The 26,976-nt window shown below is 39.4% G+C and overlaps 1 protein-coding gene across 7 annotated transcripts in view; it reads right to left on the bottom strand.

Moving 5' to 3' along the window:
• Nucleotides 1–26,976, bottom strand: part of CDK8 (cyclin dependent kinase 8) — a 90,897-nt gene that overhangs the window by 54,535 nt on the left and 9,386 nt on the right. For 6 of the 7 annotated variants that reach the window (XM_080376416.1, XM_080376415.1, XM_080376414.1 and 3 more), the window contains exon 2: nt 57–132. The exons of the other annotated variant lie outside the window; for it this stretch is intronic. In XM_080376416.1, the coding sequence (XP_080232542.1) occupies nt 57–132 (76 nt within the window). The remainder of the gene's footprint in view (nt 1–56; nt 133–26,976) is intronic. 7 annotated transcript variants of the gene reach the window in all.

The raw sequence follows: 26,976 nt of genomic DNA, 5'->3' as shown, positions 1-26,976 counted from the left end.
ACTCAAAACAATACTTTAAAGTCTGTTCATTAGTACAAAGAACTAATGTTACTTACTGCTATTTCTCTGCATGCAGACATAGAAATTCCAGTACCTTCTATTTGCTTTAAAGCGTAATCTTTATCATCTTTCCTGTGAAAGAAGAACAGAAATTTTTTTTAAATGTTGCACCATGAATTCAAAGTGAGCTCTTCACCACCATTCAGAGGACAGTTTCTAATACATACAAATTCTGCAAGTTATTTTGATTCCTTGTTAGTTTAAGGCCTGGATACCCAGCTAAACCGTAAGCTAACCACAGCACCTTGACAGAGCCAAAATTTCTCCTTGCTACATAAACAGGGATTTTTAAAAAAATAAAAAATTTAAAAGCAATGATTGACATTTCTTCCATTCCTTCCTTCTGTTATTAAGAAGCAAACAAAGCAAACATTTAGTACGTACTAGACATACATGTAGCTAGGACTATATGTCCCATAAACGTATTAATCTGGGACACAGTAAATCTTCCCCATATTTTAATGGATTCTTGAGTAGCCCCAGAACCAACATCACAGCAACATCTTTTCTTTCCTCTAGGTCAGAAATAGTGCCCTAAAGTTTTGTTCCTACTAAACTAAAAAAATCTAAGATTAATGAAAAAACCTCAAGTTATCCACACAATCTGAAGAATCCAGAGGAATGTTTGTTAAGCTTTAAATATGTATAACACTTAAAAACAACAACACCCCCTTGCACCTCAACCAGTATGTACCTTACAGTAATTTATTTAAAATTCAAGCCTATTGGTAACTCCAGCTACCAAAGCAAAATGGTGAAGAGACACACTGCAGCAAAAGACATTGAACTCTTGCCCATCCTCAGCCACAAAAAGCTCAAACTTTTAAGAGATGGAGTGCTTGTCCTTCCCCCTTGCAGGCTTGGCATCCACTCCTGGGGAACACGGCACTTAACAGTATTGCCTTCAGTATCTGAAGCACTTGTGTAGCCCCAAATCTCCAAGTTACTTAAGAATCCTTATTAACTTTTAATGAATCCATCTTTCACAGCTGTGAAGAGCCACCCTGAAAAAAAAAGCAACCCAAACATCCTAAAGGCAAATAAAACAAAACTGTAGTTGATCATTTAAAACATATGCACTTGTTTCTTCCAGCTCTCACTAAATTTTTGCAAGGCTTTGAATTGCTGTATTCCTACCTGAAGCACACACTTTCCCATATTCATCACTACCTACTTAATCCCTCCAATTATCAGGTCCTGTCCAAGAGATTTTTCATGGGGTTCAAAGACTACCCACTGTTAACAATAACCTTTCAAAATGGAGATGAGAGGAAAAGGGGGAAATTAATGGACCAAATCTGAACACGGTTAATGAGGAAGAACTAAATGGCAAGTGGGCGAGAGCAGATTTCATTAAGAGGGCCATTACATGGATTCAGCAAGATAAAAGGGGAAACAATACGGGATCTGACACAACCAGAAAAAGAAAGGAAAAAAAAGAAAAAAAGAAAAAGAAAAATTAGGAAGGACAACAATAGAAGGCATTAAAAAGCTTCCATATAATAAAACCCTAAAACCTCCCAGCCTGGAAGAGAAAAAGCTAACGCTAAGCACAAATTCCTACATGGCCAAAACAAGGTGCGAGGAGGGAACAATTCCCTATTTCTCACCTTTGAGGAAAACAAGTTGCATGAAGCCTGAAAACAAACCATTATGGTATTAAGCACATAATTAAACTGCACAGTTCATGACAGAGTATTATAGGGATCAAAAGTATAAACAGATTTTAAACCAAATTACACAAATTTATAGAGGATGGGAGAGTTGCAGAACACTCCATGAGCAGCTACTGAACGTAACCCCAATTTGCTTTCCGGTACAGAGGTCTCCTATGCTGCTGATGGAAAAAGATACAGAGAAATTTTCTCAGCTAAAAATCATTTTACCCTCTATCTGCCTTAGCTGGCAATGGCTCGCAGCTGTTACTGAATACAAATATAAAGCGAAATGGATTGGACTAGAGGTTATTCCCATTGCACTGTGCACTCATCCACTTAATTTTTGAGGTGTTGGGAGAAATCCCTATTTCATGACAAGTGCTACCGTTACACACATTACCACTGACAGAATATGGAGCAAACCAGGTCACACTAAAGGTTATTCTTGTTGCCCTGCTGCTTATCTGCTTAAACTTCAAAGTATTTGAAGGAGAACTCAGTATAAGAAGTGCTACCATACAATTGTTCCTGTTATGTAGCACTACTTGTATGTAGTACAAGGAAGCCTGCCTTACATTTAAGATTGTACAACTATTTATAATTGGTCAAATTTTTGCCAAATTCAGCCTGGACTAAAATTTTCCATACCAGATGGCACACTTTCTCTGGAAATTAAATAAATAAATAAATATATACTTCAGCTGCTTCCTAGAACAAAACTGGAAGAACACACTTTCAGTTGTTTATGTTAACTCTTTTACAATCCTTGTTTTAATGCTGAAATTTAACAGGGTGGTTCAAAAACATACCGCTTGGTATCCTCAAAACAGTGGATGAAATCACAAGTCTCTGAACGTTAATTTTCTCACATTAAAAGGCAGTTAAAGAGTTGAGATCCAGAGATCCTGTGCCAAATACTGCTCTGCTCTGACAGAGCTGTGGGGAATTAACCCTCATTTGTTTGCTCTGACCAGGTGCTGCAGGCAGGAACAAGCAAGTGGCCTCTGCGCCCTGTCCTCAACCTACCCAAGCAGTTTAGAAGAAATAGAAGCATGGTAAAAAGACAGAAAAGAAATTACAACTTAGCGATAAAGCTCAGTTTTAGCATCACACTACACTCTACTCTAGAACCTTGAGAACCTTGGAGACTTTCAAGACTTAAATTCTCTGAATTGTACATGCACAGTTGAGATACAACATAATAAACCAACTCCTAACCCTCTCTAACAATCTGTTCTACACTGAGGCTGGTAACACGCCATGGTTACCCGTTAAACCGTAAGTGCCAGCTTTTCCATTAACAGAAGCAGGAAAATCCTACTGCCACCTTTCAGCCAAGCAAAATTTTCTTTGTAAGACTTAGTGTAACTCCTTGAGAGCCAAGGGAAATGGGGCAATAGTTTTTTAAGGGATCAATGAGAGTTTACAAAAGTGTGACAAAGCCAAAAGAAAGGCCAGAGTGACCAAGCTTATCTTACACAACTTCCAAAAATAATTTTGCCAATAGTCTGTTTGGAACCAACAGCCCAAACAGCTCCCCCACGGTTTTTGATATGGGCAATTTTCTTCTCTGAAAATAAAGAGATGTTCAAGACAGGAAAAAGCAAACAATAAGAAAAAATAAGGGGGGAGGGGGAACCTTGTTCATAAGTATCTTCCACAGTTAGCTCTAAGTAACAAGATGGGCCACTTAACACCTTGCATTTTAAGGACACAGTAAGACTCAAAGCATAATTCAACTAAATTTCTTCCTTCTAACAGAGGTCCTTTCGGGAAAACCTGTCCACTTTCTCTGCTGCATGGGAATGTTAAGTAACTTGAGCAGCTCCTCCATCTACCAGCAGGTATAGAAAAACTGGTCAATCTGCAAACTTCTTTTCACTTCAATACATCCATACTTCCTTGCCCTTCAGTAGGCTGGCATCTGCAACACAGGAATGCTCCCCACTAGTAACAGGCAGCTGTGAAAGCAAGAAGAGTAAGAAAACTCTATTTGGACATAGCTGCTGGAAATTGCAATGTTTACTGTAGTCACACACAAACTACATAACCTTGTGTAAAAAAAAAAGTAATTTCTTCAGAGGGACAACATTAACACCACAAAAAAAAAAGTAGCTGCAACATCACTTCCAGTGGACTTTAATGACAAGAATAAATATACCTGCAAAATCACCATAGAAGACCATAACTACCTAGTTTTGTACCTCCAGCTGTAATAAACTAAAAGCAAAAATGCCATCTTTAAAAGAATAAATCAAAAGGAGTAGGAACAGATGCCTGTTGAATGTGTGCACATTGGAAAGCTTTAGTATTAATATGTCTGGTATTTCTCCCCTTTATTTAGAAGCATACTTTAAGCATAAATATGTTCAGCAAGCGGGAGAAAATATCATACACATGGAGAAAAAAGAAATTAATTATATAAAAGGCAGTTTAAAAAAATATTTTCTACTGTTATTTCATCTCACATACGATACTTTTAGTTTTGTGTCAATAGATTTCTACAAAACTACATTCATTATTCAGATCACTAGATAAATTTAAAATTTGAGTAATAAAAAATAGCAGAATAAAGTACCAAAGCCTTAAAATCAGCGATAATAATTCTAAATTTACATTACAACTCAAAAGAAATCTCAAATTCAAAATTAACTAGTCACAATTTAGGAACAGTTTTGTCTTTATAAACAAGGAAACATAAAACTTGACTGCAGTTAAACATCTGAGGGGAAGAAGCTTTACAATCTTACAAATACCACAGGGTTGCTGTAAATGCAGTATCTCTTCTACAGAAAACTAAGGAATCTGTTAATTGTTTATGCTCCTTATTCCCTAAAGAACACAAAAATCCTGACAATTAAAAGATAAGCCTACTAATAAAACACATAGGTGTGGTGTGTTGTTTTTTTTTTAATTCTACCCCTGAGAATTCCATTAGCATCAGTAGCAAAGTAATACATCCTGAGTAAGCCCAACTGCCACTATTGCTAGAGTGATTGAGCCTTAGCAGAACTAACTCAAAGTTCTCCGAATGCATTAAATACAGCATTTTGATTTTACTAGCTGAAAACTCATTTGTGCTGTAGAGCACCTTAGCTTTGAACAACTCACCTAGATGAACACTAACTCCAAACCTTAAACCACACACACAGTAGCCCATCTTCACTATTAACAGCAAAATATGTACAGGATGCTAGGGAACCAGCTAAGACAAAAAATACTAAATCCTTATTACCTACCCAAACATCAAGCAAGGAAATAGATGAATCAGAGGTTTCATTGTAGTTTACTTACAGTAACAGAATAGTGTTCAACAGCAAAGATTTAAACTACAAATTAAGAGAAAGACAGCATGTAGTTAAACTGTGGCATTCCAGTTTTCTTTGTCCCTCCTCCCATATGTGTTTTCCTGAAATTTAACACAACAAATACATGGACATACTCCACATGTAGATGAGATGGAAGGAAGAACTTAGCCAGACACACAACTATAGGTTAGAATATGAAAATAAAACACTTTTGACAGCTAATTATAACGTTTAAGAGACTTGACATTTTCACTTCGCGGCATCACCCCCTGCCTCCTCCCCCAAGTCACTGCAGTGTTAATTCTTTGGGGTTTTTTTTAAATTGTATTTTTAAATAAATGAAAATCATCCTAGTCATATATGACATCCAGAGAAATCTATTGGAAGAAGCAGAAATTCACTTCTTGGGAAGCATACAAATACACAAATGCCATTTTTGAAGCTGAAAGAATTAATACATCTACAGTAAATGCCAACGCTGTATGCACAGTGAACACTTAAACACACAACAAAACAATACATTGTTTTCTAGAAAGTGCAGCAAGATGAGGGCAGAGCGCTACCCATTCAAGAAGAACAGAATTACCTCTGTCTCCTCTTCCAACACCACATTCATGGCACCAAACAGTCTTGACGGAATAAGGTATTTATACCAGGAATTATTTTATTTTTGCATTTTTTACCTATTAACTACCAACCCAGAAAATGGGTGTGGAGAACCAACCGACAACAGACACAAAAGGAACTGAGGTTCTCGATGCCTTCTTAGCACTAGTTTTCACATCACCGTCCACCCACATAGCTCTACCATGTTCCCAAGGCTAGTGACACAGTCCTGCTGAAAGGAACTAGAGGAAAACCAAATTAGGCACACCTTCAACCAACTGGAGGGACACACAAGTCCATGGAGCCAGGTGGGCTGCAGTCAAGTGCTTAACAGAGCTGGCAGATGTCATTGCAAAGCCACTCTATCATCTGCAAAAGGTCATGGTGAACATGGCAGATTCCTGACAGTCAGAAAAGGGCAAATAATCAGGACCCTCTTTGAGAAGGGCAAAAATGCTCAATGATATAACAGTCCTATCAGCCTAACCTCAGTCCTTGGAAAGGTTACGGACCAAACCCTCCTGGGAAGATACTTTCAAGCCCATGAAGAAAAAGAAATGACTGGGAACAGCTGCCAAAGATCTTCCAAGGATGACTTGTGCCTTATCAACCTGACTGTCCTATACAATGAGAAGACAATGCAAAGTCACAGGATGTTACTTCAGCAAAGCTTGTGACATGATCTCATAATATACCCAAATTAGAAAGCCTGGACAGCTGAACTACGCAACAGACGAAAAATCAATTGGACTGCCAGGCTTAACTGGTTGTAATCAATGGTACAAATCCAACAGGATGCCAGTTACTGGTGCAGCCCTCAGGAGCAGATACTGGGGCTAACAGAACATTTCCATTAGCAAAGGGACAACAGGATGGAAGGCATCCTCAGCAAATCCACAGTGGATGCTAAACTGGGGACAATGATTGATGCACCAAGGAACTGAGCCACCAACTGGACAGGCTTCAACTGACAGGAAAAACGGGCAGACAAGAAACTCATAAAGTTCAAAGACAAGTGCAAAGACCGGTCTCTAATTTGGAATAACCCTATGCAACTGGACACACTGCCAAGTGCATCAAAAGCAGCTTCACAGAGAAAGACCTGGGGGTCCTGGTGGACAAGCTGAACATGACAGCAATGTGCCCCTGTGGCAAAGGCAGCCAGCCAAATCCTGGCTGTATCAGCAAGAGTGTACCCAACAGATGGGAAGAAGTCATTATTCCCCTACTCAGCACAATGAAACTACACCTAGGAGTTCCACAGTCAGTTTTAGGCTTTCCCGTACAAGAGAGACACTGGCACAGTGAGCAAGTCCAGCAGCGCAGCAGGGATCTGCAGTACGTGACCCACAAGGACAGGCTGAGAGACAGGTTTGTTGAGCCTTCATAGAAGGCTAACGATGGATCCTATCGCTGCCTCCAGTTAGCTAAGGGGAGGTTACAGGGAAGGAGTCAGACTCTTCTTAGAGGTGCCCAGGAAACTGATGAGAGGCAGCAGTCACAAGTGGCAAGAAGAGAAGTTCCAGTCAGACAGCATAAAAGAAAAAAAAACCACCACACAGGGCTACTCAAAAAGTAGAAAAGATTTGACTGAGTTCTCCATGCTCAGAGACACTTAAAACTCAGCTGGGTAGGAACCTGAGCACCTTGAGGCAATTTCGAAGTCCATCCTGCTTTGAGTAGAAGGTTGAACCAGGTGCCTTCTAGAAAATCATTCCAACCTTCAGTACTCTACACAGGACTGTAAAATAAAGTACATCATTTATGACTCATCTGAGACTGTAAGGAATTTCACAGAAGTCTAGTACATTCGTTACATATTTCCAACACACACAACTAATTCGTAATACTGTTTTCCAAGTCTGACAAAATTTCCAAAACTTCACTAGAAAAGAAACAGGGGAAGTCTGGGTGCATACATAAATTTGAGGACCATTTACTATAGAAATTTAAAACTTTTCATTTTCAATGTAATTTAGATTAGTTCAAGGATACAACTTTGAATTTCAGCTCTTATTGGAATAGTAGTATTTCTTTATTCAATATTTAGAGTTTGTTCTAGTATTTGCAACGTGTGCAATGGTAACTTTCAAAGGACACCATTCTATGGCTTGCTGTAAAACTAAAGCAATGCACTGATACAGCTACTTGTAAGCAAAGAAAAAGGAAACCCAAATGTTACATTTTTGTGAAAAAGAAAAAGCCTTTAGAATTGTATTTTTCCATAATAGCATAAACACTGGTATCTGAAGCTACAGATCTTAGTATAGCCTGCACATAATTTGTATGGATGCCACATAAATCAATTATAAATTTATTCTACCTACTGGATTTCAATGGCTTTCACGTAGATTCCAAACTTCCAATGTGCTTTATGCTTACGCACAGAAAACCACAGAAACCTTCCAAAACCCTTCCATCCTTAAAGGAAATTGACTTATGTCCCCAAAGACCATTGCACCCTGACAACATCAGTGTATTTTAGAGGAGGACATTAGAGCACTGTATAGGTTTTGGCTGGGACAGTTCATTTTCTTCACAGTAGCTCCTATGGGGCTAAGTTTCAGGTTTGTGACCAAAACCACGCTAATAACACACCCATGTTCTAGTTACAGCTCAGCAGTGCTTACACAGTACCCAAGTCTTCTCTGCTCCTCAGAATGCCCCACCAGTGAGCAGGCTGGGGGGCACAAGAAGTTGGGAGGAGACACAGCTGGGAGAGTTGACCCCAACTGACCCAGGGACATCCCCTACCATAGTATGTCCTCAGCAACAACAGCTGCAAGGAGAAGGAAGAAGGGTGGGCATTTGGTGCGATGGCGTTTGTCTTCTCAAGTAACCATTACATGTGATGGAGCCCTGCTTTCCTGGAGATGGCTGAACATCTGCTTGCCCATGAGTAGTGAATTAATTCTTTATTCTGCTTTGCTTGTGTGCGCAGCTTTTGCTTTACCTATTAAACTCTTTATCTCAGCCCATGTGTTTTTGCACTATTAGCCTTCCGATTCTCTCTCCCATCCCACTGCAGGGAGCCAGCAGCAGCACCGGGCTGAGCTGCCTAACATGGTTAAACATCAACAAGCCGATCCGAAATATACAGCACTTATAGTTGAAGAATGCACCAAAGTATTAAGCTTACTCAGGTTTATAGTCACAATTCAGCTAGCTGAGACTGAGAAAAGGTTCAAATTTTAAAACATTCAAATATATGCAACTCAGTGGTTATCACTGCATACATTTAAATGTACAAATCTGGACAGGTATACCTGTGCAGAATAAGATCTGACTGTTCTGTGATGGAGAGGATAACAGTCAAATAGTAAAGATGATGTGCATCAGCAGAAAATAAGTTGTATAGGGGAAAAAAATGGCACTAACAACTTGGTACAATGGCTGAGAAACTGCATTATAAGCACCTGACTTCCCAGAAGGCACATTTTAGGTCAAAGCTTTTGTCCAACCAATTGGTACACACAGTAAGTCTGATCACTGACCCTGTACCTTCAGGTAAACATAAAAGAAAGAGCAAAATATTATAAATCATTCTCCTAAAAAAAAACAAAAACAAAAACAAAAAACCTCAGCTAACAGTGATGCACTGATAACCACTTCATCTTTTTGTAATTCCATTTATAAAAAATCTGCCTGGTTTCACACATTTAAACATTTTACAACTATGTTGATAGAAAGGACTAAAAACTAGCAGTGAACTTTTGCACAATAGCTTGCTTAGAGTCAATGGTTTGCTGTTGAAAGAACCTCATCTTCACCCTGCCACACACTACTTTGCGCTAGAGCCCAGGCACTCATTTTCAGATGGAGATGAGCTTATTCAGGGAGTGGAGAAGTATTTCCAACTTTTTGTTTGGTATGCTTTCTGCCAAATTGAGTTGAAGTGGCCTGCTGAATGGTCAGATGAGCACTGGAGTTATCTAAAGGCAAGACAGTAGACACAGCAGAAGCACAGCAGCTTCTGTTCACATTCAGGATGAAGTTAGTCTGTCTTCTAACTAGTACTTTCTTTCCACATCAGCTTGATGCAGTACAGTCACCTTTGCCAGAAAGCTACAGGTAGTTGCTACACTGACTGCAGAAATAATTCTGTTCACTGGAGAAATTCACCATAGCTAAAATAGTTTTTCAAAATATGGAAAAACTATAAACTAGAATTATGTCCTTCATTTGTAGCTGTTTGAGGGTCACTTAAAAGTTACTCCACTTTTACTGATACTCTATACATTACATATATAATTTCCAAAATGTGATTATTTTAAAAATACTAAATTTTCCAAGAGCCACTTGTGTTTTGCTCACAAAACAAATCCCACATTTCAGTTACAGTAGCTAAAACAAGTTGGATGAAGCAAGACCAGAAAATAAAACATTAGCTTGAAATACTGCTTCATTTGACTGAACGTACAAACATTTTGAAAAACGAGGTAGTCCTGTAACATGCATTAAACCTACAGAAAATAGGTTGTTATCTTCTCTATTGTAAACTGCCTGCTGTACATGACTAAAGCACAACTGTTTTTAAAAGTTCAGATTTATTCGAGTCCAGAGTATTTAAATGCATTTACAATCAGCTTAAAGTTCATCCCATCACAGCTTCAAGCTTGTTCCTTTCACAGAAGAAATGGCCAAAAATCAGATAAACACACAGATGCTGTCATGAAAGCCTCGTATGTATGAATAAAAGAGAAAGGATTGTGAATAATGCAACCCAGTCAGAAAAGTTGGGAGTCCGAGCTATTTTGTCAAATATTTCAGCTGAAGAGAGTATTTTCACAGCCATTCTTCTCTCCTCTACAAAGCTACCTGTAAAGCCTTTCCAGGAAAAGGCCAAGAGAATAAGGCACGGTTCATACCGGCTAATGTGCAGAGAAGAATAAATGCAATTCACAAAGCAGTGCGACTTCCAGCATATGTGTGCGCCACCAGAAGCGGCATCTCACACCTATTCTAATGCAGCTGCCAGCATCAGTGCGAGCTTCACAGCTTCATGCACTAAGTGCTCACTCCCAAAGGGGAAATTTCAGACTGCTTCCACATTTCTACAGTAATAAGCTTTAACTACTTCTTCTCTAACTTCAAACCTGAAATACACAAGAAAAACGTGAATCAAAAATGCATGGAAGAACATATGTATGGAAGAACTATCATGGAAGATTAAGAACATATGTAGTTGAACAAGTGTCCACAATCAGCAAGAGCTGGATTGGGAGCCTGCGAACAGTACAGCACCCCTGCCATACCAGCTCTCTACACACCACCAGAGCCTGCGCTCCAACTAACCAAATCAGAAACTAAGGTTTCTGTGACCACAGGCGATGGATTTTTGTAGGTGTTGCTGTGTGCAGGGGCTCTCAAATTAAATTGAGATGTAATTATCATCAGGAAGACCAGCTACATCTTGCCTGGTTTCAAGGAAAGAATGTAAGAGACTATAATTGAATACAACTAGTGTAAGGCAAAAAAAAAAAAAAAAAAGTATCACACTTAATCCCCTTAGGTTGCCTTTCCTTTGTGTTTAAACAGTGCAAGAACAACTACAAGTGAACAATAACGTAGAAATCCAGAACCTCAAATGTTGATTTCACCTTAAGATAGTAAGTCGTTCTGGATACTAGAAGTAGCGGAAACGTGTCAGAAGGAAAGCACTGCTACATGCCTACCTTAGTCTTGCTTCCCTTCCTGAAGATCTGCTAGAGTTAACGGCCACAGACAGCTGGATAGACCTTTCAGATAATCTAATCCAGTGCAAGCACTCCCATTAATCAATACATCCATTAATTTTATAAAGTAGTGCCACAGATGACAATCAATGCACTGTACAACCACATCAAGTTTTGGTGAGCCTTGGTAAGTGTTTGCATAGTCATAATGCTAAAATTAAACTAATTTTAAAAACTCAGAGAAGCTGACAGAAGCTTCATATTTAATTGTAATAACCCTGCTGTTATCTCCTTTCACTCTTTTTCTTCCAGAAAGGTACGAAAAACATTACTATCCTTATGCTAGGCAGCAGTTACCTTCAGGTTTGTCAGCTTCCGCTGAATTAAAATTTAAGTTAAGGATGGACTAACAGAAAGATCATATTTAAATGTAAATATTAAACAACTGGTGAAAAATTAACTTGATTACTGTTTATGGAAAAGCCTTTGTCTTTAATTAGGATTCATTTAACTTGGACAGTGAGCTTGGGGAACTCACGGACAACTTTAATGAGAGGTGGTGTTTGCCCTGAGCCCCCTGAACAACCCTGATACGAGCAGGACCATCCCAACAATAAATACTGTGCACAGCTGTGTCAGGACGGTAACTCCGCCACGCTTGGGCATCTGGCCAGCATCCCTGGCATGCGAGAGCCTTGCAAAACATGAGATAGCACACACCTGTACTTCGTTTAAACTTAAAAGTTCACATACACTAGGTGTGTACATTATTTTTGGTTTTCACTGTATATAAAGGCAGGCAAGCTCCAGGACCGTGCCAGAAGCACCACCGCATGAGTATTTTCCTCGTTACTGAGAGACTCCTGGCAACGGCTGCAACGGGCCTTCACAGCCAAAGTGTGGGCTTGGATGATGTTAAGGCGGTAGTGGGTGATGTATCCTCTTCTTAGCCTCTGTAATGCTTTGCAGTAATGATTTGAGGCTTTGCTCTTGTTGCTCTTCAATCATATTGTGAGTAACTAGTAAGGTTTCCTTTTATCATATTGCATGCTATTTTCCTTTATTATATTGTAATACAAGAAACTGCATTTATTTTTGTATTTGACTTGGAATTCATTTTTGCCCGATATCCAGTCAATCAGCAAAACAACAACCTAGCAGAAGAAAACAGTTAAAGGCTTATCTCTAAAGTAGTATTTCGACAAATTCGCACGGTTAGGGGTTCTTTTTCCCCTTTTGAAGGTATGTACATGATGCACAAAAATGCAAACAGGAAGAACACAGAATATTCACAAGCTTGGAAAAAAAAGCCAGTTTGCTCTTCTTGCTGTTACCCTCCTCTTCAAAATCATACATTTTAACCTGAGAGTAAAGTTTCAGTGTGACTAGGTCTTATCAACACTTAGTATGCAATTGTTAGATATGGTGTGCTTTAAGAAAAAGCTCAAAAAAACCCAAAACTTTACAAAAGGACAGATGAGTACAAGGAACACAGTTTGTGTCTGAAGCACATTTCAAGGACTCTGATCTAAGTTTACAACATGTCATGTGAAAATAAAAAGCCATATTACTCATCAAAATGCTTACACCAAAAAAAAATTATTGTAGGGGAAGATACAGTAACAAAACTGAATTATTAAGGATCTAACTTAGACATTCATACTTTTGCCATCCCCAAAACACTTACAGGACACAGCAAGATTGCTGTGCCAGAACAGCATCATTATTCTTATCAGATAGCAAGGCTTATGCTGAGTATTTTCTGCTTCAAAACAAATCCTTCAATAATGAGACCTTTTCATGGGTAAAGAAAAGGTCATTTCCACAGCTGGAGAAAAACCATCAACAGCAAGCCAATAAACACCAGGGCTTCCAAGACAGCTGATACTACCTGGTGAATGGCAATCACTGATTCACTTTATTCCTTTTGTTCTTTGATTTTTTTTTTAAATTAACACCTCTCACCACAACATGTCATTTGGCAAGAAGTTCAAAGTAACCAAGTAAATTCAATGCTACACTGTACATGTGGTTCTTCTGATCTAAGAATTTGCTGCTGTCAAAAGAAAAGCCTTTTCTTGACATCTTTGCCTTGCTGCTCCTAGACAGAAAATCTCTCTTACACCAGCTCTGATCTGTGCCACACTCCTTCATGACATGATTCACCTCCTGCATTCAGCAAAAAAAGTTACCAACTTTTTTTTTCCCCGTGTTAACAAATTCTCTTTAGTCTACAGTGGGGTATGAAGAATATCAAAACCACCACTGAAGTATGTGTAAGAGCAAAAGACAATGAAGGAATGGGGAGGAAAGGTAGAGATGGAGGAGAAAAAGCAAGATGCCACTCATATCACTCCTTGCTTTCTGGTGGTGGTGAAACCACAGGGAGTATAGCTGGCCAAAATTAAATGAGGAATTAAATTTAAAAACAAACTAATCCCCACACATAGCCCTGAAATCAGCACTAGCACAAAAGTTCCACAGAAGCAAGAATCCCTGGGATTTGATTAAGCATCTTCTCCTCCCTTCTCCCACAGCCAGCCTAAAATCTAAGTTTTAAACCCACACAATTATGAAGATCATTCCTATGAGAAGAGTAGTTGATGGGCAGTACTACCATACTCCAGACTCAAAGCTCCATGCTGCTTTTTGAAAGGACATGGCAGTCTTACCAGTACTTTTATATAAAGCAATACAAGAGGTACCTATGCAAATGCTCTTATAAAGGGAAAGATTGCCATATTTCATTTGCACTTTTCTTCCCCAAGACTGCTCTTAAGTCACCCCAATATTTGTACCATTTCAGAAACAAGAAGCTGCATAAAGACAGCAGAGCATTTCAAAGCATCTGTTCTGAAAACTAAACAACAAACACTCTTAAAGCACTGGTCTAAACATCCTATCATTGGGTAACTTCTACTTTTGGTACATTTTTCTTCAGTAGTCAAATCTGTGAAATTATTTGGTTTACATGGAGGAAACAACCTACTGGCTGCTTTCAAAAACTATTATGATAAGCTTTTTAAGCCACAAATTCACCTAACAGTCACAAACATACTACTATAGGAGCTACAGATACACAGGTGATATTTTCTTATTTAATAGCCCTTAATGGATTTATCTTTCATAAATCTATCCCATCACTGAAAAACTGTTTCCTATCTTCTTGGGGATACTCAAGATTTTAGAGATCTCCCTGTCCCTCACTCTCAGAGACAGCAAAGTCCTTCCCTATGGAAATGACTCAAGTTTTCATACAGGCACTGCACCACACTCCCGAGTGTCCTTCTTGGTGCTCCTTAGGTCTATTATACACTGACTGGGATGAAGGGATTAGAAGCGCCTACAATACTGAAAACAGGATTTACAGCAACAATGACAGAGTGTTTTGCGCTCCGCTCCATTGCTAGCAAGTCCTGTGACACACTCTGCTTTTTAGCAATTACTTGCACTGAGCTAGTACTTGCATAAAACCATTGTTACAAACACCAAAATCTTTTCCTTAAATAATAGTAAATTCAGAGGCTACCATTGTGTGTAAAGAAAGAAATGTCTTCCTATACACATCCCTTCACATCAATATGATGTATTATCGGAGAGGATTTTGTGATATTGAGGGCTAAGTCTTCATGATCAATCCTTGCTATCACTACCCCAACTAACACTCACTCATCAGCAAAGCTGTATCCCAACTAATTATGACAAGTGATTACCGAACAAAACTTTTCAACAGCACAGATTTCCGAGAGTCAAAGGATTTTAATAGGCTTAGGGGGATGTTAAATGTGTTTTGTAAGGCTGTTGCCTCTTCACCTCAGCACTCTTCCTATGTCCGCTATCTCGGATCTTGGTTCAGCTTACTAGTTAATACTTTACACTCTTCCAAGAAGTCCTTTTAAAAACTGTTATCAACACTGCCCATTTCCAGTCTTCCATGACTGGGGCAATTTAAAGCACTGGGTTATACTGTGTAGTTACTAACTTGCTTGTTTCATGCTTGAACTCCTTCAGATGTGCCAACACATCTCATCTTGCCAACTAACTGCTCTTCAGTTTGTCCAAATAGCCCCTTCCCCAAACACTGCAATTTAAGACAAAACCCCAATGTGATCCTTCACCTCCAGTTCTTTCTTTCACAACGCATAGACAAACCCACAGTTTTTCTCTTGCTGTCATTTCATCTTCTCAACGCTCCTTTTATAGGTCAGCGGTGCTCTGGTTCTACAGATAGCATTGTGCTACTGATGCATCAGAAAAAGAGGGAGAAAAAGGACAATTGATTTCCTGCTCTTTTCAAATAGTTTCTCAAGGTGGGGGGAGCTCATGTGTGTGTTTCTGAGGGCTTACATGGGGAGGAGGTTACCAGGGAGGCTCTCACACTAGTTTTACAGGTAGCCAACTGTCACTTACCTTCTATTTCTATATTCATCATTCATAGAAGATGATTTTTCAAAGAATATATCTTCACTCCCAAGGGTTTCCTTTACTATTTCATCATGACACAATTTTTTTAATTGACAGTTTTACATTATGTCTTCATGAGTGATACATACTCACAGAGAACCCCGCGAAGCTTCAGAAATGGTTCCCAAGCAGCTTGCAATGTTTCACCTTCTTGGCTCTCTTTTAGCTTTAAGCAGCTATCACCTCCCTCTTTTTCTTTTTTAACTGCAGTTAAGTGGTACTTCAAGCAGATTTCTTAACTTTGTGTAGATTCAGCATCCCTCCAGGAGCAAGGTACAAACCATGTTTGTCACAAACATCCCTCAGCAGTAACAGTTTAAATCTGCTCTTTCATCCTACCACAGGCCAAGTCTCAAGTCAATCCTCCCATTGCTAGTGCCCTGACTAGCTGTTTCGGTAAATAGCTACGCACCGTCCCAAAGTTCCATCTTGGCATCTCTCCCTGACATCTACTTAATAACCCATTCATTGCTGTATTTTCTGCTTTGTAGCCTCCTGATCTCACACACATAGGCAAACTAGTTAGGCAGATGGAAACGTAGTCCTAATGCTATTTTTCTTCCTCACACGTGCCTGCAATTCTACCCATAGAGCTTTCAGTGTTGCAATAGCTTCTCTTTTTTTGACTCTTTCAGTATCTGACACTCATGTGCCAGTCATATAAGTTTCCAGCTGAGCTTTTCTAAAACGGAACTAACATGTAACAGTGACTGGTGCTGTTAGCACATTTACTTGTGAAGGGTTTTTTTGTTCAATGCTGCTTAAACAGGATTGACATTCACCCAAAAAGAAAAAGAGACATTTTGAATGCCAAGCGGTTCAAGTACAAGAAGTTAGGTAAGATTCAAATTACACTTGTGGACAAATTTGCCGCCCTGCTATCTTGAAGTCCACCCAAGTAGAGCTTGCTCCAGTTGCTTTTGTTATGCTCCATGCCTTGCACAGTAGTTCTGTGAGAACAACAGAGTTGATGAAACCTGACTTTCCAAGGCTTCATTGTGAGATTTTCCAACGTCTGAATGCAAACCGTAATCAAAAGTACACTGCAGTTAGGGCTCCCCCTCACAGAGTAAGGCTATGCCCCTCCCAGAAAGCGCATCTTGGCCAGAAACACAAGGTAGAATCAGAGGTTTGCTGCAATTCAGATCATTTTGTATTCCAAGTTCTCAGCCGCAGGTACTATTCACACAGACAGCAATGAATAGAGTCTTCTTTTTTAGTGCAACTCTCAAGTGTCCTTTATTCAAATGTCAACATCTTGTATGCAAGGTGTTACAAGCACACAGAACAGAGCTTTCCCAGAAAAACAGGCAGATTGTTTCCATGACCTTTAGTTGTGTTCTTCCCCATTTGCAAAAAGTGCATTTTTTCAAGACTAATTTTAATTTTGGATGTTTAGGCCATCATCTCTATTTGAGAAAATCACTACGTTCTCTTGAACATTTTGTCCTTTAAAGAAAGTATCTGCAGCTTTAATCCTGGTTTGTAGCTCTTTCCCTGTAAATTCTAAACTGACTGCACGATATGGTTTGATGTACTATCACTTAACACTCAAGGTAGTTAAGACACAGTTGAATAGAAGCTATTGCCTAAACAGCAGTATCTTTTTGCTCAATTATTGCATCTAATTTTACAAAGACTGTTTGGCATCTTGATCTTCACATGCTTAAGTCAGTCTTTCACTAGCATATGCAAAACATGTAATAGGGCAAAATCAGTAGAATTCTGCCTTTTTTTTTTTTTAACAGAGAACATTCAAATTGTCTATCCAGTACCTTTCCTATATAAGCTAAGGACTTCATATGCTTCTGTACAAAATTCAATATATTCATTTAAATAGCTGTTCCTCAAATGGGAAGCCAATAACACACAAAAGTTAGCAACTAGTTCACAAGTGGCCTTGTACCTAACAAAAAATGGTAGCTATGAATAAAGCTATGCTGTAATCCCAAATGTGCTATTATGGGGGCTTGACAAGGTCTCAGAAACCATTTGTTGAGCCTCAGAGGAGACAAGAGAGAACAGCAGGCTAGCCAGCCAGAACACAAAACCCTCCTGAATGGTTATCAGCCTGCATGTAGCAGTAACATACAGCATTACTTGCCAAGCTCGCAAAGAAAAGATGGGGGGCAGCGGGGGGGAGAGGAGCACGAGAGTTAAGAGCATTGGCAGAATGAAGCCTGGAACTGAAACTTTATTCCTACCGATTCACACAAGATGGGCTTCTCTAAACTGAAGACTGCCTTACAGTGGAAGGACACCAGAAAGAAAGCAAGCCTTTTATTAGCAGAAGAGTTAAATATCTTGATGCTCCCGCCTCAGCTTCATTGCCTTGCCTGAAACAATTTAGATACATTTCAACTGTATTGAACCTTAAAGAGCACTTCCAAGACTTAACAGAGAAGGGTGAACTGATTAACATCATCTACATAAACTCAGAATCCTCAATTCTGAGTATTTTAGAACATTACAAAACAAAGTGCTGGCTTACTTTCTTAATATTTTAAACAAGAATAAGAGAGACCACCAATTACATACTGATTAAACAATCTTCACAGGCTTGCTTCGTTTCAAAATGAGAATTCTGAATGAGATTTAACATCCCTTTAGCATGGGCCGTTTTGTCATAGTTCAAATGCTTTATATGTGGCAGTTCCTCTTCCCCCAACATATACCCAGAAAGCACATTTTCACCTCCAGTCATTTGAGCTCATCAAATCTAAGGTTCTTCATGGCAGCAGACTAGCAGAAGACATGCAGGTTATTAGTTTTGCAGAACACATTTACCTCACTGTAGAAGACAGCCCTAGCTGCAAGTATACTTCCAATCTGAATTTGCATTTAGACAGTGGATAATTCCACAGTAAAGCCAAAAGCCTTGGGTAGGAGAAAAAAAAAAAAACCACAACAACGTAACAGGTTTCATAGATGCCATTACGCAACTGTGGCTCAAGCTACAAAAAGTTGCAACCAGAACTAGTGCAGCATGTGTGACTAAGACAGCAAGGCTGCAAGTCCATCTTCAATTTTCCAGTATCTCAAAAGCAGCTAGTACCTCAGATCTCTTTATACAAGGTCTGTGTACAGCCACAGCATTCTTCAGGCTTTAACAGTTTCAGAAATAAAGAGGTTATCAGTATGTGTAGCTGTAAGATTAATAGTCTCTTTTTTTTCCTTAAGGTTAAGACATCTCTGATGTTTTTGCAGAAATATCTGAAAGGTCTATTTTCCACAAAGCAGTTATCACATGCAAAGAACACCAACAATATTGTTTAAAATCAGCAAAACAGTTAAGGCAGGCATCTGGATATTCATCCACTACAGGTTATTCTTTAAGAATCCACAAAAGCCAGCATAGTTCCTGCAGAAAGATGTTAGTCTCATCACACTCACCCTTAAAAGCAAGGCAGACAATACCACCACCTTTCATTTGTAAAACAAAGAACCAACCTTACCCAATATAAGGAAATGCCTTCTCAAAATCTGCTTTCAACCGGTTGATTAAACTGCTACTGCACTGCAAATTACCTACACTGTATTTACCACTTCCTTGCTTACCTACCTGAACTTTTGTTCCATAAGTACACTTCCTCAAATGCACCAAGTTAGATTTATCCTTTAATGCTACTATTTTCCTCCCGCTCCCAGATTTAAGTGGCTCCTTCCAGGCCAGGTTCAGCGTTTTCCCATGATTTCTGTCAGGATTCTCAAAACTCAGTGCTGGAAACAAGAGCTGCAAGATCTGTCCTCCTGTTCCAGGAGACCTTCAGGATTGTATCCTGACTCACCTCTCCATTCTACTCATTCCCTGTGAAAGAAACCCAGTGCTGCTCTACACTGATCACCGATTTCAGACACAGGAAAGTTTCCAGCTCCATTTTTCTCCCCGTCTCCAGGCTGTTTGTTAACACAAAGAAGAATACACTGCCATAGTCGCCACCTAGTCTAGCTGTACAAACAGGTGCTTTCCCATACAGGTACTATGCCCAAGCTCTGAGCTCCTGAACCCTGCAGAACCTCCCAGCCACCTCCACTTTTTCTTTTCTCACCTTCCCCTAAAGGACAACTTAGCTCCAAGTTCACCTCCTCTCCCTTACCAGTGCACAGCCCACAGCATCCACCACTTTTCAGTGGGCCCAAAAACTGCACATACTCTGCACTACCATCCCAGAAGCAGACAGCGTAGCACATCATTCCTAGCATGCCACTGGACACCTTTTGATATCTAAGGACAACTCATGTTTGTCTCTCACCTCCAGCACTTACTTCAGTGCAGAATGTCACCCCCACATCCACTCTTTTGGGCACCATTGATGACTACGCAGCCTTTATGTGGGTAGGCAAGAAAATGGAGCAGTCTGTTCTGCCCTGAAGTTCCCTCTGAAAAATTCAGAGGTTTGTAGACACAAACAGGATACAAAACCCGACAGGAATCATACTCTAAGGTGACTGAAAAATGTAACACAACAGTTTGCAGCATACTGCAGCAGTCTATCAAAAATGTTTTTCCTTACAGAGAAGTACATGCATAAGAGCCCATTTTTAGCACATACAAGAGAGGACAATTAAATAAAAAACACACAAGCACCAACTCTCCTACAATTTGCTTTCAGTCGTGACATTCTACAGTCATTGATGTTTATCAGCCGTTTCCATTTTGTTCTTTTTGTATTAGCTTAATGTGGCATTAGGTTTGACACTGCAAACAGAGTTTTATAATACATGTAGGAGTCTAGAGGGAAAAGAACTATTTGGGAAGCTTCAATTGTCTGTCTGTAACCAACGGCACCTTCATTTTAAAAACCTGAACCACTTCTTATAATCTCCTAACAGAAGACACTACCAGACCGCTCAGTTATTTATGACTTTCCCTCCACCCACCCCCAATCAGCATACTCTTATGTGAGCATCACTGCAACAAATAACTCACATTTCTGCTGCTTCCAACGCAGCCATAAAAGGAAGCTAGAGAAGTCCACTTACCACTCCTATTACAGACTCCTGTAGGAAAATTCAGATTAACATCCCACTTTGAAATGAAAGGATGATCCTATGGAATTAAGAGCCAGAGCCAAGCTTGAAAGACAGGCTGTACAGCAAAAATACAGACATGGCAAACATCTTGTTCCAAGACACAAAAAAAACAGCACACCAGGCAAATGGCAAAGACTGAAAATAGCACAACAAAGGAGATCTTGTGAACTGCATGAGGTGTCTCCTTTCGGGGCTTGAGCCTAGCATTTCTGCTAAGGAAAAAGATACTGGTTGCCAATTGTTAGGGCCAATACTCATGACCCTGTTTAGCTGTTCTCACTAAACTAATTTTATGTTTAAAATCAAATAAAAGGAGATAACAGGAGACCATACCCTTAAGGAATAGAGCTGCACCTAATGTATTAACCACAGCAGAGGTGGGAAGGCACAGTCCACACCAGCAACCTGTGCACTGCCTCGCATGCTCGGCTCATCTGACTAGAGCAGCCCCAGTCTTGTAATCACAACTACACAGTGATAAGGGTCCATAGTAGAAAGAAAGAATCCTGTTCAAGAAAGCCATTGTGGGGGGTGAAGAAGTATTTTGCTTTGAAGATGTTGCTACCCAGACATATTTGATTGATGTCATGTTCCTCATTGCCCTGCTACTTGTCTATGGAAAATGATTTTTGGTGGAATATGGAAGCATCTCGGTATTAACTGGCTATTCAGAATGATCTGCTTTTGCTATTTCAGGCACACCAACGAATGGCTTGTAAGTCAGCAAATTCAACACAGAGCCAGATTTTTGTAACTATTTTGATACTCAGAGTGGCAGAACAACCACCTTTTAATGCCAAAATAGACACACCTGGGCTGTGATCTGGAAGCACACATCACCATGGTGGCCACTGCATGCTGTTGCATGCATATGGATTTGTCTGTGGCAAATACAAGCTATTGAACCTTCATTATGTTTCCCCTGTAGTTCCCAAATTTCAGTGTAACAAGTATTCTTAAGAAACCAGAGATTTTTTGGTTTCTGCTACAGCAGTCTGCATGTTACAGCTCTTCAGATTCCAACAGTAATAAAGGACATCTCTGTTTTGTAGTTATTGGGTTTGGGGTTTTTTTGAACTCCAAAAAGACTTTAAACCAGCAGAATCAAAGAATACCCAAGAGCTAGACTGAACATACTGCATCACAGCCATTTGGCCAAGAGCAGCATTCTCTGGTGAAATGCACCTTCTCTATAATCAGCACCCTCAAAAACTATCCCCTATTTCCCCACAAGAAATCAAGCACAGCAGTACATGCCCCAATTATTTACATATGTTATTCTAATTTATAAATCCAAAATAATAGCAGATAGAGAACTTCAGTGTTTTGCAACACTATTCTCACACCCTCCTCTCTGCACTTGCCAAAGGCTTCCGGCAGCAAAGAAACACTAACTCATGTTTGCTGCAGGCTATTGAAAATAAATCAACACATCTGTGACAAGATAATAAAACATCACACCAAATAAAGTCCAAGGACCACAGCAGGACTCACTCAACTGCATGACCTTAAAAACTTATATAGCTTGGAGCCACCTAACCAGGCAAGAAGGAAAGGAAGCAGATGGGAAGACAGTTACATGGGTGGTTTACCAGAAAAATTAAAGAGCACAACACCTCATGCAATACAGCACGCATACCTCATTATGTAGATATAGCTTAATTAGGAACTTTGTAACTACTGTGGTAATGGCTCCAAAAGAGACTCAGGGCATGTATTTTAAAAAGATAGTACCACATATTACATACATAAATAAACTCCGTGGCATTTAGAAATTCCATGCTATTGTTGACAGGATTCAGAAGCCAAAGGCTTGCATGCCAGCTCCACAGCTCTCGCTGCCTGCCAGCAATCTGCACCACCCCTTCCGTTCTAAACAGTTAAAATTAACACACACAAACATTGAGCAAAAAAAGAGAAAAGGAAAAAACCCTCATGTCTAGTAAACTGAGGGAAGACAATTGAAGTGAAAACTAACAGCATGTACTTCATGATATAAATTCTACAAAGGCTCAGCACAGAACTCATCACAATGCAGTAAGTCCAGACGTCGTGTTCTACTTCTTGCCAAGTAAGATTTGTCACTGGACTCACTACCTCTATTTGTGGTACTCCCAAACTTATTGTACCTCTCACTAAAAATCAGTTTGACATCAACATGGACAAAACAGGTGTTCTATGATCTGACATAACTCAATATATAACCATAACACAAACAGGAACTAATCTGGTATCAATCTTATGAAGGGCTAAACATCTAAAAAAAAAAAATACCCTAAATTCCTACAGTAGACAAAGCTAGGCTCTTCTGCATGCACCAAACAGCTTAGTCTGATCTCTAACAGAGCAGCCTAACTTCCACAGCTGAAGAGCATTCAACTTGTTGTAACCCTTAGTCAGAAGTGACTTTTTGATAACATTACAGAACAAACACTAAGCTCTTACCTTTCTCCTTTGACAACAGACTATATGGTTTATGTACACGGCATTAAAATATTTCCTTATTTTTCCAACAAAAATATTCCACATGCCTCTCTTCAAATTGTGAAATAAAGCCAGCACCAGGATCTTACACATTACTCAAACTAATCATTATTTTAACTTTAAAATGTTCTGCCTTATCTTTTTTCCTAAGGGAATCTCAATCTCTTCAGTTTCTCTTTATACAAAAATTTGAGAGAGAATCTTCATCATTCTTGCAATATTTTTTTAACTAGTAAGTAGAAACTACTACATACTGTATTAGAGACTAAGGAAACCAGTAATTTACTGGACATCCACTCGCTGTCCACCATTTTGTTTCTTATACAATTCGTACAGACCCTCAAGAAAACAAGGTGAATACGGATTTTATGGTTTGAAGCATACAAGAAGTCCAGCACATAAATGCATTTCAATCACAATGTATCTGTATGTCCAAATGAAGAAAACTGTCCCCCTGCCTACAGCAATACTTCCAACACAGAACTATAATAACAAAATTAAAAAAAAAAAATTATCTCCAACTACACTTGTGTTTGGGATGTACATCACCCCTCACAGCTCCTGAAAGTGGCTAGGAGACAGAGCACTAGCTTTCTTACTGTTGGTTCCCCATCAACTGCGTCTCACAACTTAAGACTCTCTCAGAGAGATTAAGAAAAGCTTCCAAAAAGCACCAGGAGATGTTACTATAGTTCGAGACCTTCAATTATATCTTTTTTTTTGTTGTAATTAAAAAATTAGATATTGCCTAACAGTGACATTCAATAGTTTCTTATTCTCATCCAAACCACATCAGATTAAACAGGAAAAATGAATATTTGGAAACAGTCCAAATTGCCACTGAAACAGCTTTGTCCCACAAAATTGGCTTCTCTCTCAGATTTCAGACTATAGCTGTATCATAAAAACAGAAGGGAGAGGAAAGTGAACAAACGGAAGCAGTGCAAGATCAAAGCCATTAAAACTGGGTACTGCTTCGGCAATAGCACATGACCAGCACACATTGCCAGCTCCAGGAGAGCATGTACCTGGTGTGTTGCACCAGCCGGGCTGCCGGGCTTGCACAAGCAGCACCTAGTGTCCTGCCACCTTGGTCTGCCTGTACCTGGCACTCAGTTCCTAGTGAGCTTTGAAGGTGCTTGATCCAGTCAAAAAAAAAAAAAAAATTTTTTAACAAAATCTGTATGATAGTCCAACAAATTAAATTCTGCTGGCATATTTTCCAAGCCCAGCACAAGTCAAATAGGTATGTTTAGTAACTGGGTTGAGCAATGTTTTTGCAGGAGGACCCAAGTGGCATGCAAAGCAGCTTTTGTGAAGGAAACAACTGACATTTTCTAGACAAAAAAAAAAAGTAAACTATCCTACCACCACTAGAAACAAGCAACTGTTTATCTGAAGACTGATGTTCCACATGCCATACCTACATTCCCTTCCCATTGTCCGCCGTTAAGAGTCAACTGCCTTCTTGTACACTTTCCCACTATAAAAATAAACGCCATCAATTCACATACAGTTTGTTCCAAACAGGTTTTAGAGCCCACTGCAGGTACCGCACTGATTAAAAAAAACCCCAAAAAACAGTACCATTCAATAAGAAGCCTGGAAGATTCACCCACAGATTTAAAAATAAGAGGGATTAAAATCAACACTTGAGAACAGAATGTAGTTTTGCTTTAGGCAATGCACCAGGTAGAGCTCAGCTGCAATGCTTGACATGGTTACTCAGCTGATTTGATGTTTAGCTGGGTCAAGTCTGGCAACTAATATGTAAGAAACCTCCATGGAAATGCACCTGATAACCCTCTAAGACCGACCAGTCAAGACCCCAAGCCTCACCCTATGGCAAAGAGCACCACAGGGCTGGACTGGCTTTTTTGTTGGAGCAGGGCATGAAATCCTGGTCACATCCTCATCAGCTCACTAAAGCACACACCACAGAACATCTTTCACTCACTAGAAGGATTCTCACTCCATCCACATTCCCTGGAAGACTGTCCTCCAAAACACTTCCATGTAGTTTTAATGGCATACAATGAACATCCTACAATTAGGACACGCAGCTGCTATCTAGTTTTGAATCGCCATACTGCACCTCAGAGGCAGCTGTAAAAACAATCAAAAAAAAAGGTGAACACTGCAGTCATACTAAAGACACTAGCTCCTACTACTCTTAAACTGGACTTTTATCACAGAGGGCTTTTGAATATACATTGGCACAAACTAAATTTTTGAAGTTTAGTTCTTTTCTGTGTTTCTTCTATTCATTAGACATCCACATGAAGACGTCATTCAAGAAAAAGCTGCCACGATATTCTTAACAAAATATCTGCAGCTCTGCAACCCATTCTGCAAAGTACCCTTTTAATATACATCACAATTTTTAGACTTAAAAGATTCATGCCATTTGAAGTAAGAATTAGAATCACCTAAAGTCTGCTTTAAACTTATAACTTCAAGGGAAAAATTATGAAAATGAGCTGAAAGACAGCAAACAACTTCAAATGAAAAGAAAGTTTGAGCTATATAAGCAACTAAAAACGCAGGTTATTCATCCATTAGTACATACAATTCAGGGAATACTGAAATAATGTATGAGTATTTTTTTCAATATTTGCATATAACAGTATACAAACATTAAATTCTGTCTCACATAATCCCCACTGCAAGATATAACATCCATCCATACATTACCATCGCTTCAGGAAAACAAAGTATTATCACAATTTGCTTTTACAATTTAATGGACTTCTTTGGGTAAAGGGATGTAAATGGAATGTTTAAGTTCAATCCCAATTCCATCCATATAATTTAGTATCACATACATACAAGTATACTATAAGCTACAAAAAGTTATAGATCTTTCCATTTTACATATTTTAGTGATTGCCCAAGGGCAACTACAGAGCGTATTTAAAAGAGAAATTTTTCAGATATTTGGAAGGGAAACGGGAAATAATAGGGAAAGGAGGCACTAAATGAACAGTAAGGCAAAAATAAGGAGACAGCATACATTGCTCACCTGGTTTGTTTTTTTCTGCAAACTTTAATCAAATACCATACCTTGATTCCCCCCTCACCAAGAAAAGAGATTTAAAATCACACATACTTAAAAAACTGAGCAAATTCCACTGTAAAGCTACCTTTGAGTAACGTGATTCCAGTTTTTCTAAAATTTCTCAAAATGGCACTGCCACCAGCAACTCTCAACACACTCTCGCAAACAACAAGCAGACTGACAATTTCACCAAAAACGTGTTTGACTATGTGCTTCAGCAGTATCACATCCTGAATTCCCTACACACCGCTGCGGTCCAACCTGCTGAACAGCTGCAAAAAGCCTGACACGAACATTAGAAATGTAGTCATATCTTCCAGTACCTCAATCTATTCTTCATATTACAGGTCTCCTTATCAATGCTGAAACCAGAGCTAGCTGTGCTAGCAAAGTCAGTATCTGCATGTAAGGTGGCTTGAAGCAATAGCTTACCACACAGCAGTTTATTCTCCTTCCCCTCTATCATGGTTTAAGCCCAGCTGGCAACTAACACCACACAGCCACTTGCTCACTTCCCCTCCATGGGATGGGGGAGAGAATCGGTGGAATGAAAGTTAAGAAAACTCACGGGCTGAGATAAAGACAGTTCAATAGGTAAAGCAGAAGCCGCACACACAAGCAAAGCAAAA

The sequence above is a fragment of the Falco punctatus genome (genome assembly GCF_963210335.1).
Source record: "Falco punctatus genome assembly, chromosome: 2".
Classification (NCBI taxonomy): domain Eukaryota; kingdom Metazoa; phylum Chordata; class Aves; order Falconiformes; family Falconidae; genus Falco; species Falco punctatus.
This window is presented reverse-complemented; position numbering and strand designations above follow the sequence as displayed.